Source organism: Lontra canadensis, unplaced genomic scaffold (genome assembly GCF_010015895.1).
Source record: "Lontra canadensis isolate GAN:19392208 unplaced genomic scaffold, GSC_riverotter_1.0 scaffold112, whole genome shotgun sequence".
Classification (NCBI taxonomy): Eukaryota; Metazoa; Chordata; class Mammalia; order Carnivora; family Mustelidae; genus Lontra; species Lontra canadensis.
The window spans coordinates 4,786,498-4,813,824 of record NW_022631106.1 but is presented as its reverse complement, the minus strand read 5'-3'; the positions used below and the strand labels follow the sequence as shown (position 1 = coordinate 4,813,824).

Sequence of the window (27,327 nt, the reverse complement as noted above, 5' to 3'; positions counted from 1 at the left end):
GTAAGCACTTAGTGCCACAATATTTTCAAACCTTTTTAACATGTGTTAACTTTTAATACAGTAGGAATATTAAAAATTGCAGTGTTTGAGACCTTTCTCAACTTTTTAGAAATCCTATGTGTCAGGCTCAAGGAGTAAACATGGCCATTAGTGTAGGCTATTCTCAGAGATCCATTCCAGAATCTAAAATGCATACTTATTTTTCTAAACATTACATGATGGGGAAAGGAAAATTTTCCAATTCTGTATTTCCTCAAGAGTAAGACATGACATTGCATTGTAACATACTTTCAAAGTAGTTATGTATCTGTTAGTTCATTCACTAAAATGTTCGCTTTTCCAGAAAATGCACTAGAATTTCTTAAAAAATAATTTAAATTGTACTTTTGTAATAGTCCTTCTTTACATTAACATGCTATTCCTTTCTCTTTTAATTAAATTATGTTCATTTTTACATATCAGACTTCAGAAATTTTAAAACTACTAATGCATAATGGTCAACCATAAACAATTTCCACTCTTCATTTTCTCAGACTCACTTTCCACTGATTTTTCTCCAATTTCCTGAGATAGCCTTATATAATTTCATGCCTGTATATTTTCATTACATCTATCTGATTTCCAAGTATTCATAACTACCTACGCTTCACCACACTACTGTCCGAATATATTAACTGCCCCTTCCCTTTCATTTTCTGGCCTCATGTTTATATTTAGTCCACCAAACTTATATAATGTCTATTGGATTTCTCAGATATTTATTACTTTCTTAGATCGGCGTATTCATTGTAGGCATTAAACATCCTGTCTATCCAATACTCTGTACTCTCTTGAAAAACAGTTATTGATAGAGAATGATCATGAGGGTTTATCCATCTGTACAAGTCATTAGGGACTGCATCTGGAAAGCATGATAAATGTTAAATTTTCATTTAACTCCAAAGAAGTATTTACTCACAAGAGATGAGTTTCATGAAGCAGGAGGTGGTTGAAGGGCACAAGCCTGGCTTCTGACTGCCCTGGTTTAAATCTTACCTTAAAGGTGTACGAGCTGGGAAGATTTACACTTGACTAGCTGAGTAACCTTGAACAAGTTCTGTACTTCTCTGTCTCAGCATCTTTGTTGGTAAAATAGAGATCACACGGGTGCCTACTGCAGAGAGTAGTCATAAGGAATTAATGGACATAACGCACTTATCAAGGTGCCTGGAACAGGGCAAGCACATAATAAGCATTGGCTAGTTATGTTATTATCATTATTTTTATTGAGTTTTGGCATAAACTCCTGCTAATGGCTAGCAAATATTATTCTCTGAAATCTTTTAAAGCATCAGAGCTTCTCATATGACTGGGCTATTTCAGGACTAGTCAAGAGGCAAGGGGATAAACTGCCCCAGTGCCTTCCAGTTCTGAGATTTCATGAGAAGTGAGAGAGGTTGTCTGCCCATATCTTACTAGAATCTTCCACCAGGTGGCACCAGTCACCCCACAGGCCCATCCCTGAACATTTCAGAAAGGGTAACAGGTAAATCCAGACTTGTGCTCACGAATGTATTAAGGACCATTTTCTGTCTTAAGTGTCCAGTGAGAAAACTTCCTGTCCTTACCCAACAACCTTTTAGTTACAGGAAGTAAAAATTATTTCTAGGACAGACTTAGTATATGTCAATCTGGTCATTCGGGGAGTCTATTACTAATGTATTTCTCTTTTGTATAAGTAAGTATAATGGGTGGGGGAAAAGGCCTCAGAAATTTTTCAGTTAAAAAATCAATATGCCTTATTCATTTGCTACTAGTTATTTCTGAGCAAAGTGGCTCTTTGTGGGGGAGGGTATGGAATAAAACAGAATATTTGCAAAGAAATTAAATCTTTCCCAGAACTAAATTAATGGTAGATGTTAGTGATACACATACTTTAAAAAAGGAGAGTGAAGCAAATGGAAATTCATTCTGCCTTCCCACCATACCAACACCTAACCCCAAACTAAACATGCCATTTATAAAGTGGAAAGAATCTCACTACCCTACACATCTGAAAACTCCCTTTCAGTGAGGAGGTTAATTACATCCCATAATAAAATGTCATGTGAGTAAAAGCATCCATTTGCCAAGCCTACAGCTCTAGTTCTGAAGAACCACACAGATACATTTTTAAAAGAGGGTGGGGGCCATTTATTCACACTTGCGGTTCAAGGTTTTCCAGAAAGTACCACGAAAGCTATTACTGAGGTGATCTCTCATACCCTAGATTCATCTGGGCAGGGGCTGGACCATCACCCAGAATGTTCCCAGTGAGGACACATATGCACACCAAGCCCAGGTAGGGGTAGAGATTCAGGAGCACAAGAGCTCTCTCCAGAGAAACCACTCTGTCTCTCTACTTCATATTCCTCATCCCTTCCCCAGGCTTCACCTGGCTGGGGTGTTGGAGGCTCACAGGACTGGGTCTCACTCACCCCTTCTGAATCCTTCCTCTGGGGACCTGCTTCTTCACTGGAGCATCATACATCTATCATAATGGTGCCGCATTCAAAACTGAGTGGGGACAAGTCTGATCCTAACAGCCTGTTATGCACATTCCAACTAATAGGCAATGTGGGGGAAAATACTTCAAAGAACTGAGAAAGAATAATTATAGGCTTTAAAACATTTTTGTAAATAAAAATTCTTCAGAGCTCTTTCCTCTTTAATATTGACCAACGTTGACTCATTCTAGCATTTGACATTTCTGTGAATGACATATTGAAGACATTAAAATTCCATATCAAAATTTGAAGAGAGGCCTTCCCATGTTATTATAGTATCAATATCCAAAATAATAGCTTTGAGTGATCCAGTTCCCAAATATGACAACTGAAGGCACAAAGCCAGGGTACGAAGCAAGTGCTTTTAGAAACATAAGGGTGACTGGCTCTTCTGGAACTACTCAGAAAGCAGATCTAGTATAGGAGCTTTGGACTGACCAAAAGAGAAATCCAAACTGCTGTTTCGTGTTTCATAAAAATTGAAGACAGGAATTCTACTACAACGAACACATCTGCTAATGTATCGGTAACCTACAGTTCTCATGAGTCACCCTTTTTGTTTCCATGCATACGTCTGACAGAACAGACTTATGAATAAAATGTGAAGTCCTAGACTTTGGTCAAATATTCTGTTCCCCACTAGGAGATCATGCTTGTCATTTTCTCCTTCTGGTGCACTAAGAAAGATAGAGAAGCTTTAGAAAAGTCATTCTGGCAAGCATTCACTGACCTGCTCTGCTAACACAGAGGCCCCTTTGCTTGTCCAGGGTAAGCGGCTGTTTATAGCCTGGGTCTTTCATGATATAGACATGGAGACAGCAGGTGCAAGCAGGGAGATGTGTGTGCCGGTAAGTTTAGAAGCCTGCATCTGGGCTGTCAGCAATTCCTCCCTAATCCCTTCCTGCTCTCGGTCTTCTGTTTCCTCCACATATTCTTCTCTTGCTCTGCTTTATCTGGAGGAAGACGTGAGCAGCAAGGTATGTCACTGAGTGCTTCCTGGAAGCCACGTGATCATTCTCAGCCCCCCAAAAAAGGAACATCTGAAATATGTCCCTTGGCTCCTGTGACCTATTTTTTTTTCTAGAATTAAGGAGAAAAAACACCTTCTAGTTTGTATCCATTCCATCTATCTTATTTCCTATAGAAATAAATGTGGTTTACTGATGAGCCACTACAAATTCTATTGATCTTTGAGAGAAAAAGGAAAACAAACCACAAGTCCAGTTTAATTCTAATTCAGTAGTTTATAAAATTTGTACTCAGAATTCTATATTCTCTTTATGTCCACTCACCTTTCCTATGCTACTTTTTTAAGAGGGTTCACATCACTACGCTTTTAGAAATCACTGTCCTCCAGATCCAAAGGAAACAGATATGAGCTATGGAAGGATGTGTACCTGGCAGTTTGTCCCACATGGCAGAGGATTTATAAAAATTCATCCCAACTCACTCAGCTGGTATCCCTTGGTGACCAGTAATGGCTTGAGCAGCAGCTGTCTGGGCAACACCCTCTGTGGTCACAGAATGGGGCAGGAGTCAAACCACTACTTTGCCTTTAAAGGACTAATTGTTCCAAAGGACCAATTACGTGCAGAGGTACACTTACCTTCCATTAATACCTCCTGGGTCTAGAATAAAGGCTGCTGTATTCCTCTAGCTTACAAGATGTCCATGTAGTCTCACCAACGTGAGGTCCCACAAGGGATTTTGACATGATCCAGAAGCTTTTCAGGCACCTCTACCCTGGAGGGACTCTGTCTGGCTCTTCATTCAGCAGAAAAATGCAATTGCACTTTGTCACTCAGGAAAAGGTGATTTCAATGACAAAAGAAAAATCTTTGTACCTTAATATGTTGGTAAAATACTGATTTCACGTTTTTGTGGCCTATTACCCAGTGATGTCAGTATCCAAGAACTTCCAGATCACATCTTAAAAGTTTTATAATGCTATGCCTACCCATTCTAACCTCTTCTGCATCTTTCCTATAACCTCCAGTATCACAAGGTTAGAAGACAAGTGTGAACCCCTTTGAATCTGACAGTTCTCTGGGACTCCACATGGAAACAAATTTCAGCACTTGTTTAGGCTTTGTAGAGTGTGGGATGAGACTCACTGAAACAGGCTCAGCGTTATAACGTTCTGACAATTACCATGCACTTGTTCCAGAACTGAACCTCTTTGGGGACCCATGGCCCAGCCTGCCTGAAAAGGAATTTGTCCAGCTGCAAGGAGTGGCAACACATGCCCTCCAAGGTTTGCTCTGAGCCTTTTGACAGAGCAAGGAATAACATGGACCCCGCCCCTTACTCACACAGACAACTGTGACATCAGGATGACTCAGCCACGCATGGAATGCCCAAAACCAGTCTTCCTGCTAATGCCAAAGAGTCTTTATGCACGCACACACCCAACACTGGCCATTTGGAATTTGGCTATTCTCCGTGCTAAAGCCATCTGTCCAAATAAAGAGAGAGTGTGTAGTCTTGTTTGTGGCACTGATAAAGCTGCCACAGCAACCCAAGGCCCAAGCTGCACCTGTTCCCAACTGCCCAGCAGAGCACAGAGCATTGGCACAGGGCAGCACCGGAGACTCAGGCAGGGAATGATGAGGTAAGCCGTAAAGAACAAAGAGACTCTAGAATAGCAGGCACATAGAATAAGATCTCTTCATTTTGAATATGTAAAATCTAGCCAAAGAAAGCATTATAAGTTTAATTCCGTTTAACTCAGTAGATGACTGTATGCATGGTTCCATATTAAAAATGGCATATAAAAATTTGGCCGGCCGAAAAACCTAGTGTTTGTTACATATCTGCCAAGTGTTCGTATAGCACATGTAAGTTTCCACCTTTGACTTTGAAAGGCTAAATTGTCTATTAACATTACCTGAAAAAATGTTCATCACCACTAGCCATCAGGGAGATTCAAATTAAAACCACAATGAGATACCAACTTACATCAGTTAGAATGGCCAAAATTAGCAAGACAGGAAACAACGTGTGTTGGAGGGGATGTGGAGAAAGGGGAACCCTCTTACACTGTTGGTGGGAATGCAAGTTGGTGCAGCCACTTTGGAGAACAGTGTGGAGATTCCTTAAGAAATTAAAAATAGAGCTTCCCTATGACCCTGCAATTGCACTACTGGGTACTTACCCCAAAGATACAGATGTAGCGAAAAGAAGGGCCATCTGTACCCCAATGTTCATAGCAGCAATGGCCACAGTCACCAAACTGTGGAAGGAACCAAGATGCCCTTCAAAGGACGAATGGATAAGAAAGATGTGGTCCATATACACTATGGAGTACTATGCCGCCATCAGAAAGGATGAATACCCAACATTTGTATCAACTTGGATGGGACTGGAAGATATTATGCTGAGTGAAATAAGTCAAGCAGAGAGAGTCAGTTATCATATGGTTTCACTTATTTGTGGAGCATAAGAAATAACATGGAGGGGGCGCCTGGGTGGCTCAGTGGGTTAAAGCCTCTGCCTTTGGCTCGGGTCATGATCCCAGGGTCCTGGGATCGAGCCCCACTTCAGGCTCTCTGCTCAGTGGGGATCCTGCTTCCTCCTCTCTCTGTGCCTGCCTTTCTGCCTGCGTGTGATCTCTGTCTGTTAAATAAATAAATAAAATCTTTAAAAAAAAAAGAAATAACATGGAGGACATGGGGAGATGGAGAGAAGGGAGTTGAGGGAAATTGGAGGGGGAGACGAACCATGAGAGACTGTGGACTCTGAAAAACAATCTCAGGGGTTTGAAGGGAAGGGGGGTGGGAGATTGGGGGAGCCAGGTGGTGGGTATTATGGAGGGCACGTATTGCATGGAGCACTGGGTGTGGTGCATAAACAATGAATTATGTTACACTGAAAAGAAATTAAATAAAAAAAATTACCTGAGAATGTTAATAATAAACAATGAAAATATTTTTAAAATTCTTCTACCAAGAAGTATGGAAGCTCAAGGATGATTTATTGGTCCCATAACTGCCTTACAGAACTGTGTTTCACAGTGGAAATTGACACGAGAATGCAAACTTCAGTTATTCCTGAGAGCATCACTTTTGTCCGCCCAAGATAATTTTGTCTCATCCAACAGAATCTGTCTCTGTGTTCTGTGGAAACAAATGGTCCTACACAAACAATATAGAATTCTGCCATGAAGGAAATTAAAAGTCAAGTTTGAAAGGAATTATTCAGTTTGGTTGTTTGCAGAATGGGTTCCAGAATACCATGGACACCTCTCAGTTCCCAGGGTACTCCAGAAGAAGATCTGAGGAAGGGGAACCGCAGCCCCATTCCCACACACCGCAAAGATTCCTCACAAAAAGAAAACACACTGGTCAATGGCATATGAATACATACCAAATGCTTTTCCTTCCTACAGAGTTTTCAGCCAAACAAAATTCTTTGGATATACTACCTTCTTGCACAATTTAAAAATGACCAACACTTTTTTTTTTCAAAAGCACTAAATACACACACAGACATACAATTCTTTGATCAGACTAAACCAAGGATCAGAGCATTCCTGAGTTTAAAACAATATGCTTCCATAATGTGTACTAAACTCATGCTTTTACACTTGATCCTTGAATATGGTGGGGTTAGGAGCACCAACCCTTGTGCAGTTGAAAATCTGCCCATACAGCAATGTTCACAAGAGCCAAACCATGGAAAGAGTCGAGATGCCCTTCAACAGGTGAATGGATAAAGAAGATGTGGTCCATATACACAATGGACAACTACTCAGCCATGGGAAAGGATGAATGCCCAACTTTTGTATCAGCATGGACAGAACTGGAGGAGACTATGCTAAGTGAAATAAGTCAAGCAGAGAAAGTCAATTATCATATAGTTTTACTCATTTGTGGAACATAAGGAATAGCATGGAGGACATTAGGAAAAAGAAGGGAAAAATGAAGGGGGGGGGAATCAGTGGAGGAGACAAACCATGAGAGACTATGGACTCCAGGAAACAAACTGAGGGTTTTAGAGGGGAAAGGGGTAGGGGAAAGGGTGAGCCTGGTGATGGGTACTAAGGAGAACATGTATTGCATGGAGCACTGGGTGTTACATGCAAACAATGAATCACGGAACACTACATCAAAAACTAATGATATCCTGTATGGTGATTAACATAACATAATAAAAAAAAGAAAAGAAAATTTCAACTTCCTCAAATCTGAACCTCAGTTGAAAATTTGCCTATAACGTTTTTTTTTTTTTTTTGCCTATAACTTTTGGCACCACGAAAACTTAACTGTAGTTAAAAATCTGCCTGTAACTTTTGACTTCCCTAAGATTTCATGACTAATAGCCTACTGTTGACCAGAGAAGTCTTACTGATAACATAATCAACTAACATATACTTTGTGTATGTTTATACACTGTATTCTTATAATAAATTAAGCTAAGAAAAGAAACATAAGAAAAATATAAAGAAAAAAGAGATTTACAGGACTGTACTATAAATTTACTGGACTGGACTGTAAAAACATAAGAAAGAAAAAACAGATTTACAGGACTGTACTATATATATAGGTACATATGTGTGTATATATACTATATATATATATACACACACACACACATATATATATATACACACACACATACATATATATATATATAAAATCCATGTATAAGTGGACCCACAGTTTCAAAACCAAACTGTTCAAGGGTCAACTATACATACTTCCTTTATTGGAAAATATTTAAAAAGAAAGGTAAGGAATGAGAAGAAACAAATATTTATACATTCTAGCAGACAGCTGTTATTTCTGGGAAGATCATGGAAAAATACGCACCTTCACAAGACCTTGGAACGAACAAAAGTTAGAAAGTGGTTTGGAGAAGGAAAAAATATTTGGCTCAGAAAATGCTCAGTTTTATTGCTTATGAGGGATTTGGCCTTATGGAATTATGAATTAAAGAAGAGAGATTATAAATTGAGATTGAAGTGAAAAAAGCCTGACACAAAAGGCGACACATTGTGTGAATCCATTGATTATGAAATTTCCAGAATAGGCTGACCCACAGACATAGAAAGTAGATGAGTGTTAACTCAGGGTCAGGGGGAGGGAGGGAGGGGGAGACAATATGAGGTCTCTTTGTGAGGCGATAAAAATATTCTGGAATTAGTGGTGCCTGGGTGGCTCAGTCAGTTGGGCAGCTGCCTTCAGATCACGTCATGATCCCAGAGTTCTGGGATCGAGCTGTGCATGGGGATCCCTGTTCAGTGGGGAGACTGCTTCTCCCTCTCTCTCTCTGCCTGCTGCTCACTCTGTTTGTGCTTTCTGTCTCAAATAAATAAAATCTTTAAAAAAAATTATTCTGGAATCAGAGAGTGGTAATATTTGTACAAATCTGGAAATGTATTGAAAAACACTGCATTATATACTTTAAAATGGTGAATATTGTAGGTCAATCAGGCCCTTGAAAGCAAGGTCCATGAAAAACCAGTGAGGAAAGGAATTGAATAAAAGACAAAAGAATGACAGAAGAGGTTAAACAGGACACTTATTCAGAGGGTGGGTTTTGGTTTGGGTGGGTTGTTTCTTTTCCTTTTCTTCTTTTTTGAACTCTTTGAACAGAGGATCCATATCTGATTATTCTTTCTAGTCCCTCCACAGAATTAAGCACAATGTTATGTAATAAGTGTGCTTGAACTGTTGGTTGGTCATCGATTAAATGATAATGGACATCAGGAGCTGTCTCTGCAATGATTTAGAGATGACAATGTTATCCATTCTGTTTCTTTACTATCACTACCATTTCATACAGAAACTCTGTGTCCCGATTTGGTGTTACAATATAGCATAGCCATGTACGATTTGGTTTTGGTCATAGTGATGTTTGTCTCATTTTCTAGAACTCTTCTCTTTACAAATCATCTATGCTTATGTGTTTTCAGATTAATGTTCTTGCTTTTATTTCCCAATTAAATGAAAAACACTTGACATTTGCAAGACACATCTAGTCAATTGTTTTCTTATCTGTACTAAGAGCTCTGTAACAGGCATTAAAAAGACTAGTTGGAAATCTGATAAAAAAAATGTAGGTTTAGCCAAGGAAAGAATGTATTTCTATAACACACACGAACCACAATTAAGAAAAGTGAGTGCTGACACCGTAGAAAGAGGTGTTTTTTGCCTGTGATAAATAAACCATGCCAGTTTGTAATATCATCATACGGCTATCTCTTTAAGAGTGCACAGAAAACCTCACCCATATCCCGATGTTACAGAGAGACATGATCTGGACCCATTTTACAGATAGAAAATAAACAGGTTAAGCGAGGCTAAAGAACAGAGCTTTTCCTTCTAGTGGCTTCTTCCTACCATGTGGATACAGTAAGCAAATGCTGTGAAGAACATGGAAAACACAAGTCTCTATAGAAGGGACTGCAAGTTGTGGTCACTCAAGCAAAACTGTGTACGAATATCATTGTATTATTACTATAGAGGTCTGAAACCTGAAACTAGAAAAGGAAAATATGAGGATATCCAGAAAAGCCATGGCTGGAAATCACACCCTTTGCCTCGCACATACCTGCAGCAAGGTAACCACCTCCACCGGCTTTATAGAGAACGTGGCTTGCAAAGGGAGCTGCACAGATGATCAGAAAGCTTGCAGTCACCACGGTGACGACCCCCAGAAGCATCAGGACTGCCCAGAAACCACGGTAAACTGGAGACCCCAGAGGGGAAAGGAGAAAAGAAAACCGCATTTAGATTGTGAACCCCACTTGGATTGTACCACGCAGTCAGTTTCTTTCCTCTTTATTGCTCTGATTTCGGTACCAGCAGAGTGAAGTGGAATCCCAAGCCATGGGTCCTGAATGACGATCCAAAGGAAATTTTACTAGAGAACTTTGTACTCAGTGATGTCAACCTTTAACTAACTCGTGTTTGGTATTTGCACCACACAGATGCTCAGTACACTGAGTACACTCAGTACACTCTCAGAGCTCATTTTCCGGACCTTGTTTTCCACTTTAGAAGTGGGAATGTCCTAAAGTTCTGGAAAGAGCTCCCTTAAGTAAATACCTAGTGTTAGGGTGTTTCATACCAAACGTACAAAGACATGAAAAGTCATTCACATTTACAGACATCATTTCTTACTACCACTGTCACCCCCTACAAGCTAATAATCACCCCCAATCCCCTAACAAAAAATTATACTTCTATTTAGACTGTAATTCTACTAGATAATAGTCTTCAGTAAGAAAAATGGCAAACAAAACCAAAATTAAAAGTTTGTACAGAGATTTTAAATCAGATATATTTAAGGCATACTACTTTCTAGCAATATTTTTCTTAGAAAGGTTCAAAATGAAAAGTTAGAGTAGTCTCTTATGCATGGACCAGCAAAGCTGGATTAACGGATGCAGCTGGTGATAAATGGATGGTGGGTTTGGTGATACACAGTAATCAAACAAAGAGGAATTCTAATGATCATTTTTGAGTGGGATAATTACTGATCTATTAAACAAATTCATCATTTCCCAAGGTCTAAAACACTAACAAGTTCTTTTTGGTATAAATGAGGGAAAGCTCCATACAACGCATTAGTCAAATTACATTTTTTAATGAAAACATAGAACTTTGTATAAGAAAGCAAAATAAATGATTTTCTTCCACAAGCCCACCTGGGAAGGGGAAATCTGTGCCCATCAGATAGAATCTTAGAGTAAAGAGCATAGGAAGATGGAAATTTGTGGGGAGATGGCCCTGCCTTTACATCGGAAACAAAAGCTGGAAATTGTGTGCGGACACGTGTGAAAAACAGGAGTGAAAGACCGGCTTGTACCCCACACCCCATGCTTTTCACTTGCCAGTGGTTTCCGGGTTTGGGGTGCTAGGAATATTCTTTGGCTGCATACAGGCTCTGCAGGGTGCCAAGCCGAGGAAAAGTACTGAACATCTTTGAGCGTGGGAAGAGTGGTAGACAGTGAGCCAAACACGCTCTGTCCGGGTCATACCAGAATTTACTGGAGAATTGGCAAGCTTGACTTTTTATATTTTCATTCACATACACACACAAAGATTTCCTTCACATTGGTGAGCCTCACATTTTATGCTTGTATTCCCTTCAATTACAATTGTGCATCATGTGGTAGGTTCCGTGGCAAGTATTGGGGTGAAAACATGATTAAGAGGCAGTCCACAGAATAAGGAGCCTATTCTGTGGCTCCCCTCACCACAACTTAAATGTGGACACGCTTGGCAAACAGCTATCTGAGGAGTCAGGAAAGTAAATAGCAAGTGGCTTAAGGAGAAAAGTCAAAACTTAAGAAAAGATAAAATTGGCTACAAAGAGTTTTCTGAGTTTATCCTTTTTTTTCTCTTTCTGGATTTGTCCTGAAAGCAAGCCAAATTGGGAACTTTATAAAAGGTGCAAACAACAAGGGCTCCTGGGTGGCTCAGTGGGTTAAGCCTCTGACTTCGGCTTGGGTAATGGTCTCAGGGTCCTGGGATCCAGCCCCGCATCAGGCTCCCTGCTCAGCGGGGAGCCTGCTTCCCCCTCTCTCTCTGCCTGCCTCTCTGCCAACTTGTGATCTCTGTCTGTCAAATAAATAAATAAAATTTTAAAAAAAAAAGTGCAAACAGCAAAACAAAAAAACAAAAACAAAAACAAAAATCCGGAGTTAAGATCATTCTGGCTAGATCAGCAGGAAAGGGGCTCCCTATAAGCCAGAGTATGGGGAAAGTCTCCGTGTTGAATTTTCTCTTTTTATTCAACCAGTCCTGCCTTGAGACTTCAAAAGTAAATCTGTACTGCTACCCCAGGGGAGACATGGACACCTAAGATCCCAAATGATGATTCAACCTTTTGGCTACAAGAAGCAGAAAAATGGTGTGCCTGGGAGGTTTAGTGGATTGAGTGACCAACTCCTGGTTTTGGCTCAGGTCATATCTCATGGGTCCTGGGATGAAGTCCCATATCCAGCTGCCCACTGCATTAGGCTCTGTGCTTAGCAGAGAATCTGCTTGAAGATTCTCTTCCTCTACCTCTCCCGCCCACTCACGTTCTCTATCTTTCTTAAATTAAAAAACAAAACAAACAAAAAAAAACATGAAAAAAAAAAAAAGAAGAAGAAGATGAAGCAGCAGCAGCAGAAAAAAGGACACCCAGTTTGCAAAGAGTGAAGGAACCAGTGCTATGGGTTTTCCTCTTCTTTAACTGCTTTACACTTCTTTAACTGCTTTGTACAACTGCATGAAAGTAGGCCATGGCCCAGGAGGCCAACTCTGAGAAACATCTTTCCAGTGAGAAAAACTGGAAAAGTGGATCCTGGGAGCCCGAGAATATGGAAGAAACCCCACAAATGAGACAGAACCAGAGAAGAGAATCTCTAATCCTGTGTTTGAACCCACACAAGTGCTGAGCTCACCTTCAAGTTGTACATGCACCAAAAATGCCCAAAGAAGTACGATGAAGACTTTGAGAACTGAATTACAGTACCACATCACCCAAGAACCAGAGCAAGCCCTGAGGATATATATATGCCCCAGCAGACCCAAACAGCATCTCAAAGGCTTTGAAAACTTAACTGACCTTGACACGACCACCACAAAAGCAAAGGACAAATCATGCAAGTAGATTGCTTGTTCAAACAACAAACAAATATTCTCCAGAGAAGTTTCACAGTGTGCAAGGTCTAACGATATAATGTTCAAAATGTCCAAGCTATAATCCAAATACTAACAACCAAATTCGACCAATTCTCAAAGGAATGAGCAATCAGCAGATGCCAACCCAAAGACGGTTCAAATGTGCGAATTATCACACAGACTTTAAAGCAGCTATTAGAACCATTTTCTATGAACTAAGGTGGACACTCTTGAAATGAAAAAGAGAAATTCTTAAAAGAAATAGAGTCTATAAAAAAAAGAACTAAATCGCAGTGAAAAATATATCTGAAGCTTAGAATCCATGAAATGAGCTCAATAGCAGAATGGAGATGAGAAAGAACAAGTGAACTTGAGGAGTGAGCAGTAGAAATAATCTAGTCTTGGGGCACCTGAGTGGCTCAGTGGGTTAAAGCCTCTGCCTTTGGCTCGGGTCATGATCCCAGGGTCCTGGGATCAAGTCCCACATTGGGCTCTCTGCTCAGCGGGGAGCCTGCTTCCTCCTCTCTCTCTCTCTGCCTGCCTCTCTGCCTATTTGTGATCTCTCTCTGTCAAATTAATACATTTTTAAAAAATTTAAAAAAAGAAATTATCTAGTCTGAACAGAAAGAAAAGAAATTGAAATAAAAAATCACTAGAGGCAGGGGTGCCTGGGTGGCTCAGTCAGTTAAACATCTGCCTTCAGCTTAGGTCATGATCCCAAAGTCCTGGGATCAAGTCCCACATTGGACTCTCTGCTCAGGGGGAGTCTGTTTCTCCCTCTGCCTCTCCCCTTGCTCATGCACTCTCTCTCTAATTCTCTATCTCTCAAATAAATTAAAAAAAATCTTTTTAAAAATGGCTAGAGTCTCAGTGACTTGAGAGAGAAAATCAAAAGATGTCACATTTGTGCCACTGGAGTCCCTAAGGCAGAGGCAGACCATATTAGTGCAGAACGAACATTCATAGAAATAATGCCTGAAAAATTCCCAGATTTGGTGAAAGATAAATTTATAGATAAAAGAAACTCAACAAACTCCAAAGAACAAACACTGAAGAAAAAAAAATAAGCCCAGACACATAACAATAAAATTACTGAAAACCATAGATAAAGAAAAAGTTTTTAAAAGTCATCACAGGTGGGTAGGGGGGAAGACAGATTGAATACAGAGGACAACAATCCAAGGACCACATTTTCTCATCAGATATGATGGAGGCCAGGAGAGAGTAGAACAACATCTTAAAGGCAAAAAAAAGAAAAGAATTATCAACCTCAAATTCTCCTTCTAATGAAAAATATCTTCCAGGGATGAAGATTAAAAAAAGCCATTTCTCAAGGAAGAAGACAGAATTTATCTAAGCAGACCTGTCCTCTAAGGACATAGGAGAAGGAATTTCTTTAGGTTGAAAGAAAGGACACCAGGGTTCACTTGAAACTTGAGGAATAAAGGAAGAAAAACAGCAAAGGTGAGTATCTGCATAAATGTGACCTAGTATTTTTCTCATCTTCATTTCTTTAAAGTATTCTCGACTATTGAAATACAAAAATATATTGTCAGCACAATACAGTAAAGACATGAAGGTTTTACAATCAGGGTGACTTCAGTATTTACCCCTTACATGTGATGTTATCTTGGACTAGTCACTTAAGCTTCCTGAACAACTATCTCTTCTGTAAAATGCAGATGTTTCCATCCATCCTTTAGAGTTTTGGAAGAATTATTAATAATGTATGTGAAGTGTGTGACATAAAATAAAAAATCAATGAATAGCATTTATTTTATGGTTGCTTTTATTTACACTATTATTTAAATTGTATGAACACTACACAGCAGGTGGTACTGTGTTCAGTAATAGGAAAGTGAATTACTTTCCTCAGAGAGCTTGCATGCTGCTTTTATGTACCATTGACGTTTGGAAATCCCTTTAGATTGCAGCACACTGTGCAGAAGAGAAGTTGTGTTTGATATACTGTCTTCCATGGGACATTTCCTTGTCCGCTAACCTCTAAGAAGGCATTGGTCCTGTATTAGAACATGGGACTCTACTCCTAAATACCCAAAATACAAACAAATGAGGTCAGACACCTAACACAAAGACAGCTCAAACACGGTGACCTCTGACCCATGTCTTACGACCTATGTTTTGTAAAGATGAGTTGGGCTAATCCTTGAGATCCCTGGAGAATAGGAAAAATGGAAACATGAGGTGATCTACTCATCAAGGCTGAAGTTAAAAGGAAGCACTGGTCGCTGCTGGGTCTAGAAAAGCCATATGCAAGCAAGAGGGCCGGCATTATGAAGCAGACCACAGAGAGGACAGCGGTAGCAGGACACGCCTCTCCAGGAGAAAAGCAGCAGGACTGAAAGGAGAGAAGCACCTGTAGAGGGAGAGAGGGAAAGAGAGCAAACCAGGGATGTGGATGGATGCTCTTCAGAGCTGCTGTTCCTGACAGCTGCCAGTTCCCGTCCTGTCCTTTGCTCTAACAAAATAGCCTGATTTGATTTTGATTCTGAGGCCTTAGAGAAGGTGGAACAACAGATCTGCATTTAAGGCAAGGGGGAACCTAGTGCCTGAGAGTCGTGACCACACAGAAATCGCTTCCAAGACAAACTCCTTACTGCAGTCACTGTGGGCTTTATTTTTCTCCTTGTGCTTCAGCATTCAAAAGTGCGTAACTTCAAGCTTATTTCAGAATTTTTTGGAACTTCCTGTTCCCTAGCTAATTATATTACCTAGTTTGCATATGTGGCACACGTTGATTCCAGATCTAAAATGTTCACTCATAATTCAGAATTGTCTTGTGGAATTGGGTAGAGTTCTTTCACTGTCTAAAGTAAAACGGAGGCAATCAGAGAATCTTTAACATAAAATGAAGGAAGTCTATGTGTTTTTGGAGTCAAACATGATACTGGGGTCTTTCCACTAATTGTGTGACTCTCACAGACCATAGTTTTCTGAGATGGAAAACAGTATCCTTCACATAAGCTTATAGGAAGAATTGAGAAAATACAAGGAAAGGAGCTACATGCAGTGAGTATTCACATACATTGGCTATTACTATTATTAATTTCTACCCACTTTGTAATAAAATGTCCTTGTCAATGATGTAATTGACACATAAAAGATATCTACTAATTTCATGGATCTAGGATGGGGACATGCTTTCAGTTCTAATGTATCTACACCTTTGGAACTTTGGCAGGGAGGATATTTCTATTTGCTTAGTGGTTTTTATTATTTAAGGCCCCTAGACCATGACTGTATCTCAGAGGATACTTCATTCATTTTCTTATTGCTTATAGGAGCTATAAAAACTGTGAAGTTTTGTCTTTGCAACCTTTGGACTGTGCCAAGTGAAAACAACTCTAAAAATCCATTTGTACCACTAAGTACAATTCAATTAACTTAAACAATATTGGATTTCTATTAATTCCTACCAGAACATGAAGCAAGATTTACAATGTAAATAGATTTACATGTAATCTATATAATCACAATTCGGATTAATTAAAAGAAAGCATCTTCTGAATCTGCAGAAGGCCAGAATTAACGACTTCTTTGAAAGCAATGAAGTTCTGTTGATTCTAAATAAATTGGTGAATTGACCTAACAAAAGGCTCCTTGCTCGGGTGTTGTAATGAGGATGAGTAGTAATTACTCTAAGAACAGATGTTGTAGAAATGCTTCTTTTAGAGTATCCAGTTTATTTTCCTAAATAGATTAAGCTTTTACCCTTACAGTATTAACTTTCACTACCAGTTTACTTGGTAACTTCATCCTAGTAGATCTAGATTAAAAATCATCAGCCCTGGGTATCCTGAAACGTCCTCTCAGTATATCCCGTGTACGTCCCTTCATATTTTTATACGTTCACTAACATATAGTATTTTTCTAATTTTCATTTGAGGACTATCCTTTTGCTTTTTCATGAAGAAAAGACACATCAAGTCATTACGGATTATCTAGTTTGTTAAATAAGAGCATATACGGAATGCAAAACTCTGTTCACAATGTGTTTTACTCATAAAAAGTACCTAACATAAAGAATATTAACTCCACTGCAAATTCAAATTTCAGACTGAAACATACATCAAAAAGAGTTCATACCTCGGATATACCTAAAAGATCAAATTCCAAAGTGACATAATTAGGAAGTGTAGAGAGATATGTATATGTATTAAGCATCCTTCAGGGAAGAAATGTAAAAATCACCCCAAACACTAGGACAATGAAGGTCATGAATAAAGCAGACTATTAATTGTGTACATCAATATCGTGCATAGGTATGAGTGTGTGTGTGTGTGCACGCACGCACATTTTTGCATGTGTGCAGATTACTGCGGATCTCAAATGGGAAACTAATGGCAGAACTGGCATCTGCTTTGAATCCCATCTACAAGGTTAGAAAAATAAAACCCTACAGTATCTCTTTTTCCGTGAAGAATGTAATAAACATGCCCTAAAACTCATTAATTTTGATGATGCTTAGAAGCACCCTGAAGTTTTAACTCTGGATTATTTTATAAGATGTTCCATTCCCAGCCATTCACACCCATCCAGCAATTTAAGCCAGTGTCTCCCAAGGGATCGCAAAGAGAGACCCTGCCAGGCCTGCTTGGTGAATCAGTGTGTGGTTGACAACCATACGCTACTTAACTTAGCAAACATACTTCCACGGCTGTCTAGGCACCAAAGACCACTAGAGTAAGACATAATCCTTGTCCTCACAAGTTCAGTCTAGGGAGGGAAAAACAAGTCAGTTTAAGACTGGGTGACAGGCGCCCCAGCAAACGTATGCACAGCATAGCCCGGAGCCGGATGGACAACTGCCCTGAGAAGCCACTATTTCAGGGTTGAACGGTCGTGAGTAATGCCCTACAGTTCCGATTATAGTTGAAATGGCAGAAGGCAGGAGGAAGGTCAATCCAATCCCAGTTTCCCGTGCATTGGGAAATAAAAACAGCTCCCTGCAGCTGCCTCCCCTGTGGACAAAGGCGCCAAGAAACGAGGGATAGGAAGGTAGTCACAGCCTCATGTGCCACTCAGAAAGTGTTGGTCCTTATCATACTGGTCCTAGGGAGCCCCTGAAGGTCAATTATCAGCAATTATAGCCACATGTGTATCTGAATACCACTCCTGCCGCTGTCCAGAGAATAAACTGGTAAGAAAAAGAACAGAACACGGGAAACTGGTGAGGTGGTTATTCCAACTGGGGCCTAAAGCTGGGAAGTCAGGATAGAAATGAAATCAGCTTTAGTGATAAGCTGTTGTTACAGGAGGTGAGAAACCAGCAAGAAATAAAGCCTGTTTTCATGGGGTTTTCATTTGTATGCCAGAACAGTTTGTTCTCTTAAGGTATTAACAAATCTACTCTTGATTTTGTAATATTATAATGTATACAATCAACCTTCCGTATGGAGTATAGAGGGAAGAAGTCAACCCAAATGATCACAATTCCAAATTCGTAGTGTTTTGATAAATTATTTTATTGTGTATATAAAAATGTAAATATTGTATTTGCAGTTTAAAGATAAACTTAAGTGTTATTCATTTTTCAAAACTTGCTATCTTGCCTCAGACACCTCACAAAGCTAGTTCATAAAGCTAATCCTATGTTTCGACACATCCTCAAGCACACAGTGTGAAGTGCTATAAAATGTTTTATGAGAAGCCAAAACAAAACACGCCACCCCCCTCCACCATCCTCAGCAGCAAATGAGAACCTTCAGCATATGTTGCCGTAGCTTTAGGCAAGACGCTTCTGTTACACAGGCCAGCAAGCCTGTCCTGCATCTCCATACACTACTTGTCTTGGCAGCGTTGGGCAGGTCTAAAAATACAGTCATGCCTTCACCAAAGCAGAAGGACAGGCTGTACAGCGTGTCCGCGTCTGAGCTCCGCAACTGTGGACGTGCCAAGCCAAGTCACGTGCTCTCCATGGTCCATTGATTTTTTTTTTTTTTTTCAGAACAAAAAGAACATTGAAAGTCCTGATGGAATTTATTTACCTCCCTACTGCAAACAGAGGCAGTGAAGGGGAAGAAGGAGTGTCTTAGGTAGGTGGGGCAGAGGCCTCACCTCCTGTGCAGGCTGTGACCTTGGCAAAGTCCCTGCAGCAGGAGAAACATGGGTTTCTTCACATAATTTCAAGAGCTTTCCAGGCTTGAGAGTGCATCCATGGTCATTATCTTGTTTCTTCTCCTAACGATCTTTGGGGGTGGGCGGGGGTCTGCTGGACTTTGCAGTACTAGAAGCAGAAGGGGTGGTGGTCGTGGGTAACAGGGGTACTAGTACAGTGCAGCTTGATTGCAGGAGCAGCCGACATGCTCGAGGTCACAGGAGCAAGGAACTAAAGGCACTTGGAAGTGAGGTGAAGGGGATCAGAATGTGTCACCCCAAAATATGCCACTTTGGGTAAGATTATTTTGAGCTGGAAGCCAATGAGAATCAGTGAATGTGGAAAGAAATCTGTGGGGAATCTTCCTTTTCTGACTAAAAGCAGAAACTTTTGAGAAATGGGGACTGCCACAAGTCCACTCTTACCGAGGGAGCCTGATGGCCACAAAGCAGACAGCAAGTCAGCACCAGGGTGGGTCTGTGAACAAATCTACCCAAGTACTCTTATTGCCCCCTACTCCCCCTATATATTTTCTGGTCACTTTCTCAGTTTGCCACCACGAGCCCAAAACCCCTTCTCCTCTGTCTTGTCACATCACCACATCCATTGTCCTTTGTTAAAAAGGCATATAAGCTCCAGGCCTATCTGCTCCTTTGGCTCTTCATTTTTCTGTGAAGGTCTCCGTATACATTCATACCAATAAAACCTTTTCTCATCTTCCTCTCTTTTTATAGTCTAATTTGCAGGGTTACAGTCACTGAACCTAAGGGGGTAGAATAAAGTGTTTTCCTTCCATACAGAGGTATTGTGTACAAGGACACTCAGACCCTAATACAGGGGACCAGATTAACCTCCAGCTCTGAGGTCTTCCTCTGACCCCTGCTGCCTCAGAGGGCCTAGACGGGCAGCCTGTGTCCCTGCCTGAGCATCAGAGCCGCCTGGAGGATTTTAATGTCATACCCAAGCCAGGATTCCATCCCAGTCCATTTAAGTGAGAATCTCTCAGGGTGGGCACACAGGATTATATTTTTTTAAAGCCCCCTTGGAGGATGGAATGTGCAGCCAGGTTGGGGACCACAGGACTCTTAGGTCTCTCTGGAGCTGCCAACTTGACTGCACAGGTGCTGTATGCCAGAGGCTCAGCCTTTCCACGGTTTCTTCCCCACTCTGTAGTTTACCCATAAGGCTGGAGAGGCTAAAGACAGTTCCAAAAATTAAACAGCCAGTAAATGACGAGGTCAGGATTTGAATACAGGGCTGTCTGAGTTCAGTCTCAGACACCATTAGTTTCTGTGTTCATTGTGGCTGTGTGTGTGTGTGTGTGTGTGTGTGTGTGTGTGTGTGTTTCTCAAACTGCCATGGCTGTATCACAGTCTTCCAGGCTCAAATCCCTCCCAGTCTGGCTCCTCTTACCTGATCCTCCAAAAATGCTGAAATTTTACCGAAGTTTCCTGGTGGGAAACACTGTTATGCCTCTAGGCTTTTGCAGTACACTTTCCCCTCACTAGAATGAATCAGGCTTCCTACATGTACTTGAGATCTAGTCAAGCTCCTTCCCTCCTTGAAGGGACATCGTGGAGTTACCTCCTCATCTCCACCAAAAGGCAGGAGAGTGTAGAACCACGAGGAGTATAGCTAGACTCAAGAGGTGCAATACCCCATCCCAGCTGTGTGACCTTGAGCAAGTTACTTAGCCTCTCTGTGCCTTCATTTCCTTCCCCAGCATGTGATAATAATGATACCTATTTTACGGTATTATAAGAGGACTCAAAGAATTAACACAGGGAAACAATGAGCAGAGTGCCTGGCCTGCTCCTCAGTCTGTGTTCCTGACACATGCCAGTCTCGAGATTCAGTGCACTCTGGGCTGTCCTGATCCCTTTACATAACCACCTCCACTTCTTGACTGTGAGTTCCTTTGGGGCAAAGTCTCAGTCTTGCTCATCATTCTAACCCTAGGGGAAACTTCATGCCTGAGTGTAATAGATGGTCAATAAAAATAGGAATGAGAGAATTGTCAGTAATTTATCACCCATCACCCACTGAAAACTCAAGTTGTGCAGCTAAGGCCGGTGGAATTTGGCCATGGGACAGAATGAAGTAAACTCATTCAAAACAGAAAGGAGTCCATGGTCTCGGCCTCATTACCACAATGACTGGGGAGACTTTATTACCTAAAACGCTACTTTAGGTACTTGGAAGAGAAGATCTGAAGGACGAAGCAATGAGACATTAACACCTGGGAGCTAAGGGTACTGAGGACTATGTAACTGCCCTTTCCATGCTCCTAAATACCCAGTACACAGAAATGAATCAAGAATATCAGGGAGTTATGTCAGTTTTCCCACCCAACTCTAAAATTGCCAGAAAAGAGATGTATTTCCTCCTTGACTAAGTCCCTTAAAAAAAAAAAAATCTGATCTTTACCTGAGAAGCCTTATTATACTTTATATTAAGGCATGAAAAGAACATTTTTAGGGACATTTTATTCATATACTTTTTGTTAACATTAAATTTGAACCCATTTGCCAAAGCTTTTGTATAGACAATAGAAAATAATTATTGCCAAGACTTGCTTACTTAGTTGCAAGTGTTCTAGGATTCCCAAGTCAGATGATTTGCATCTACGAATTGCTAACATCCTAGAAAACACATTTCTCCAGGGGATTGTATGATCTTTTATTATACTGCAATTATATGTCCAAAACCTTTCCTTAGAGATGTGACTCAAGAGAAGTTTCTACTATTTCTGCATCAAAAAGTTACTTTGGGAATCTCATAGAAATGAAATTATTTGATATGTTCCCTCTATTTTTATCATAAAACACACAACAAAAGAAGTGATTAACAACTAAATTAATTCCACTCTTTCATCTACCTACACTTAGATACTGATTGAAAAAATTTCCCTTGTATCAGGCACTGTGCTAGGTAAGCACTTACTGGTGATATGACATGAATAAAAGTAAAATATATGTTATCTAGCAGTCTAATAGGAGAGAGTTACACAATCAGATGGCTATTGGCTATGTTAAGTAAAGAGAGAACTCAATGGCATATTACATAAGAATATACCAAGGTATTCAAGTAAGGGTACTTAACCCAATCTTGGCATATGACAGAAGGCTTCCTGGAGGAGATGACTCTTAGAAGGGAGAGTAGGAATGCAGGAAATTGAACCAGAGAGCAGAAAGCACAAAGGATACCAAGGAAGAAAGCAGGGTGCAAGGAACTTAGTGCCAAGGCACAGAGAGAAGCTTTGGTGGCAGGGGAAATGTTAGAGAAAGAAAGTAGGAGGCAGATCACAATGGTCTATGTAAGATAGAATCATTTTCCAATGGAAGATTTTTGGCCCATGTTATATGAAACTTTCCTTACAAATGATAAGAAAAATCACCAATTAACTTAAATCAAAATAGGCTGTTTATCCACATGAAGCTTCTATCTATCAATAAGCCAACCACTGGCAGGAGATTTGTAGTCTGGTTTGTGGGGGGGAAGTGTTTTCAGTGAGAAAGACAGACAAAGATAAAAAGAGAAAAACACTCCCTTTTCTTTCTTATAGAAATTTGTATTTCCCTGTTTTGTTTTGTTCCATTTTATTTTCCCTGAAGGAATAAAATACTATGGTAAAGCCACCAAAAAAATCTCATAATACTTCGTGGAAACCACCCTGCCCTGTGGAGAAAATGAAATGGACAAGGAAACCTTATGGAAGAATTACAGTAAAAAAGAAATGAAGCAACAAAGTTTCTAGGAAGAAAATAAAGGTATTGAGATGAGGGTAATCACAAGCTGCTGGGGTGAAAGGGATTTGCTGGCAAGTAGTAGCCTGTCCCTGCCAGCAAATGCCTTGGAAAAATACATAGCCAGCTGAGGAGAAGGACCTGTGTAGTGTGGGCTGGGAACCACGCAAGCAGGGAGTGCTGGTACAGCCAGTGAAGATGGGAGTCACGTGGGGACAGACGAGATAGCTGGCACACAGCTGGCATCTCCAGCAGGGCAATGCCTCATTTTACTCCAGAACAAACGTTCACACTTAGCTTGTTCATGAACAGACTGACCGTCGTGTTTTGTCCACTTAGCAGGAAACGTGACCTTTGGTGTTCAAAGTCGCCATTCACCAACTACCGTACATAAACCCTTCCTGGGCATCTTTCACTGACTTGGCCTCTCTGAGCAGCCAGTCTGAAGGAATGTGGCAGAAATGCCTACTGGCAGCTTTGAGTTCTCACTGACCTACCGACTATTTGCTGTGTGTTCCTTAGAAGAGAGTCACTTAACCAGTCTCCCTAATTTTCTGTTTGATTCTCGATAAAAAAGACAGCAGTCTCCGAAGTCACTTCCAGCTCTTCTGGTTAGAGTCCCAGCAAGTAGATGGTCAATATTTCCCTTTGATAATGAACTGCACAGACTGAACTTCCAAGTCTCTGCTCGAAAGGACCAGTTTCTCAAAACTGCCCATTTTAAGCAGAAAATCATTGAAAAGATTAAATATAGCATCCCCATAGCTACTCTATACATGATGTAGTGGGGGATTTGGTTTTATTTATTTATTTGCAGTGACAGGATCCATCTTTGGAAAACTTCCCTCTCTAGCTACTCAACATAGCAAACTGTTACAGCAAACACCCTCTATATTGCATAACAACAGCTGTTGCTCTGGAAACAACACTTTGCTTTCCATAAAATGTATCACTTCCCTTAAGGATACTAAGCCAGTGCTCTCTGGATGTGAAGAATAGCCTTGGCCACTCACAGACCTGACATAATCAATTTGTGTACTAGGGGAGGCACTCCAAAGATCAATCTATTTTTAAATAATCACATTTAAAAGTCACTTTAATTTTACTTCCATACTCCCAAACTTGTTTGTAAAGAGTCGTAAATAGTAAAAGAACACCTGACATTGACCCACCATACCAAAACTATAAAGGGAAATGATAGGACTTACCAATTCTTCCTAATTAACCAATGGATTTTGCTTTAAAGTGTATATTGAAACATAATTTTCCCTACAATGTTATCAAGAAGGTGATTATGCAAATAAAGACAGCTCACTGCAGAGCATGATCTTTGGGTTGAGAAATCTAAACACTCTCCGTTTCCTTGGCTTTGAAATGACAGCAATAAACCCTATCTCATAATGCTGTCACCAGATCTAAGGGAGTAGATATGTATGACATATGTAATGTCAAGTACATGGGTTGGCACAAAGATGGCACGTAGTAGGGGTTCCACATATGCTCCCCTCAATCTACTTAACTTGTAATAAGAAATGAAGAAAGCCATTCTGTTGTGATATCAGTGATTTCTAATAAGATAAATAAAATGAGGCGCCTGTTTGGCTCAGTCAGTTAAGAATCTGACTCTTGATTTCTGCTCAGGTCATGATCTCAGGATTCTGAAATCCAGCCCGGCCCTGGGATCCACCCAACATGGTTCCAGCTTAAGAATCTCTCTCTCCCTCTCCCTCTGCTCCTCCCACCTTTCTCTGCCTCTCCAAAATAAAATAAAATAAAATAAAATATTTCTTTTTTAGACATCTGTTAATAGATTAGTAGGTTTAAATAAGCAGAAAAAAGAAATAAGGATAGAAACAAAAAGCTCTGAAGAAATTGTTATGGTATCCCTGAGAAATTTATGGCTCCAGCTACTAAAAAATTCACTCGTTCTAATTCCTCATGCCAGCAGTGGAATTTATCAAGCCATATTTGTGTTTATCATTTATTTATTATTATTTACAGAAAGAAGAAGGAAAAAAAAAAAGAAGAGTGCAAAAAATGTTAAAAGGGAAATAAGAGTCGTGAGGCTTTGAAAAAGAAAACCCAGCTTGGGAAATGGGAAATAAAGTTGTTGCCAGCAGAATGTTCAGTCCAAGGGTCAGACGATGTGCCATACCTTACCGTGCCTCTTGGTATCACTTGACCAAACTTATCGCTCTCTCCTCTGAGAAGAATTTAACCATGGAGCATCCTTGGCCTCAGTCCTTGGGCTGACCTCCTCACTCCCCCAATAGTCCCATCTTGTCCCATGGCTTTAAATATGTGTCCACACAATGACTCTCAAAGATGTAATGCCTGCCCAGACCTCCACCTTTAACACTAGATTCTGTGATCCAGGAGCCTACAAAACATCTCCACTGTGCAGCCTCAACTTGACTCTTCTAAAACCCACCAAACTTCCTCTTAACAACCAGCTAGCTCTACCTCAGCTTTCTGCTTCTCTAATAATAGCAGCAGCATCCCTCCAGTTGGTAAAGACAAAAAAAGGTCACCACTGACTGCTCTTCCCCTCATACCCCACACCAAACCCATTAGCAAATCTGGTCAGCTGTTTCTTCCGTATATAGTCAGATACAGTGAACTTCTGCTTTCTTCAATCACAACTGAAATCACTGGAGATTATCTATGAAACAAACAGAGGAAGCTTCGGAAAGATAAATAGAAGAGGCAGACCAGCTAGGGAGCTTGGAGCCCAAGCAATGGCACAGAGGTGAATTCCCTGAGTTTTCTTTTTGCTTCATTCTTCTTATATTTAGCACTACAGATTAATAACCAGAAAATGACAACAAACAGAGGTCAATCTAGACAAAGTGCCAGCAAAGGGACAGTCCATCATGACAGAAAACATTCAGACAAACACCACAGAAGATTTCAACAAAGTCTGAGTGAGGAGCCTAGATTCCCCTTCACTAGACTCCATGGACCACTCCAACACCCATGCTGGGTGGCGTCAGGGAAGAAAGGGAGATGAGACTTTCATCGCCACCAGGTGGTACCATTAAGCCCCTATCCTGTGGTGTCCATGGAGATGGAAAAGCCAGTAACCTGGAAATAACAACAATCACAGAAAGAAGAGCCCCAAACAACAACAGTTTATCTAAAGGACAAGGTGAGGGGCTGTCTAGTAAGGCAAGAAACTTTTAGGAGATATGCCACTACTACGCTAATAAAACGCCACAGAGTAAGCTTTTGGCTCCCAATTCTACTCTCATCAGCAAGGACCAAGAATGGAGCCTAGACTTTGATCCTTGACAGGCTATAACAAGGTGCCCCAAATACTCCCCCTTAAACACACACACACATACAAGGATAAAGGATGTGTTGGAAAAGGCTAAATAAGCAATCAGAACCTTCATCTTTGCAAGGATAATGAGATGACCAATCACAGTGACAGGAGAGATCATGTGTGGAGCCTGGACTTCCACCCCTATTAGGTGAAAATTAGACATTCCTTCCAGCTAGTGTGCTATCAGAGAAGGACTCGTGGAGAGTCAAGACCTAAACGAACACCCAGTAGTAAAAAGAACACCCCTTGCATACTCCCCAGGTCAGTGGAAGCAATGAAAGAAGCTATAATTATTCAATCCTACCACTTCTGGCCAGGATGATATCAATGGAAGCATAGTGGAAAGCCAGAACTCTCACTGCTGCCCAGAAGGACCATAGCCTCTCCTCATGTTAACACATACTAAGTGGGGAACGTGGAATTCCACACCCACCTGATTTTTATTGAGGCAGTACCCACCCCTTCTCCAGCAGAAGCAGTATCAAAAAGCCAACCAAAACAGAAGATCCAGAGTTTCATAATACAATACCCCCAAATTCCAGGTTTTAATTGGAAAAAAAAAATGACTGGCCATACTGATTAACCAGGAACATCTCAACTTCAGTAAAGATCACTCAGTAGACCCAGTAATGGCACCATTAGATATTTATCCAAAGGTTAAAACAGTGATTTGAAAGGGCACCAGTACCCCAGTGTTTATAGCAGCAATGTCCACAACAACCAAAATATGGAAAGAGCCAGAGTTCCACTGACAGATGAATAGAGAAGATGTGGTATAATATACAATGAAATATTACTCAGCCATCAAAAAAATAAAAAAAGCAATCTTACCATTTGCAATGATGCAGATGGAGCTAGAAGGTATTACGCTGTGAAATAAGTCAATCAGAGAAAGACAATTATGATTTCACTTACATATGGAATTAAAGAAACAGAACAGATGAACATAGGGAAAGGGAGGAAAAAAGTATAAGATGAAATCAGAGAGTGAGAC

General features: G+C 40.5%; 1 protein-coding gene across 3 annotated transcripts in view; it reads right to left on the bottom strand.

The window, feature by feature from the left end:
* The window catches only part of TMEM182 (transmembrane protein 182), a 56,485-nt gene that overhangs the window by 7,576 nt on the left and 21,582 nt on the right, over positions 1-27,327 (bottom strand). The window contains exons 1-2 of one of the 3 annotated variants that reach the window (XM_032840416.1): positions 19,638-19,642; positions 10,080-10,217 (exon numbers count right to left, since the gene is read on the bottom strand). In XM_032840416.1, the coding sequence (XP_032696307.1) occupies positions 10,080-10,191 (112 nt within the window). In that variant the 5' untranslated portion in view covers positions 10,192-10,217; positions 19,638-19,642. Of the gene's footprint in view, positions 1-10,079; positions 10,218-17,503; positions 17,509-19,637; positions 19,643-27,327 lie in introns of those variants that run through there. The other 2 variants (XM_032840417.1, XM_032840415.1) reach the window with 2 other exon arrangements.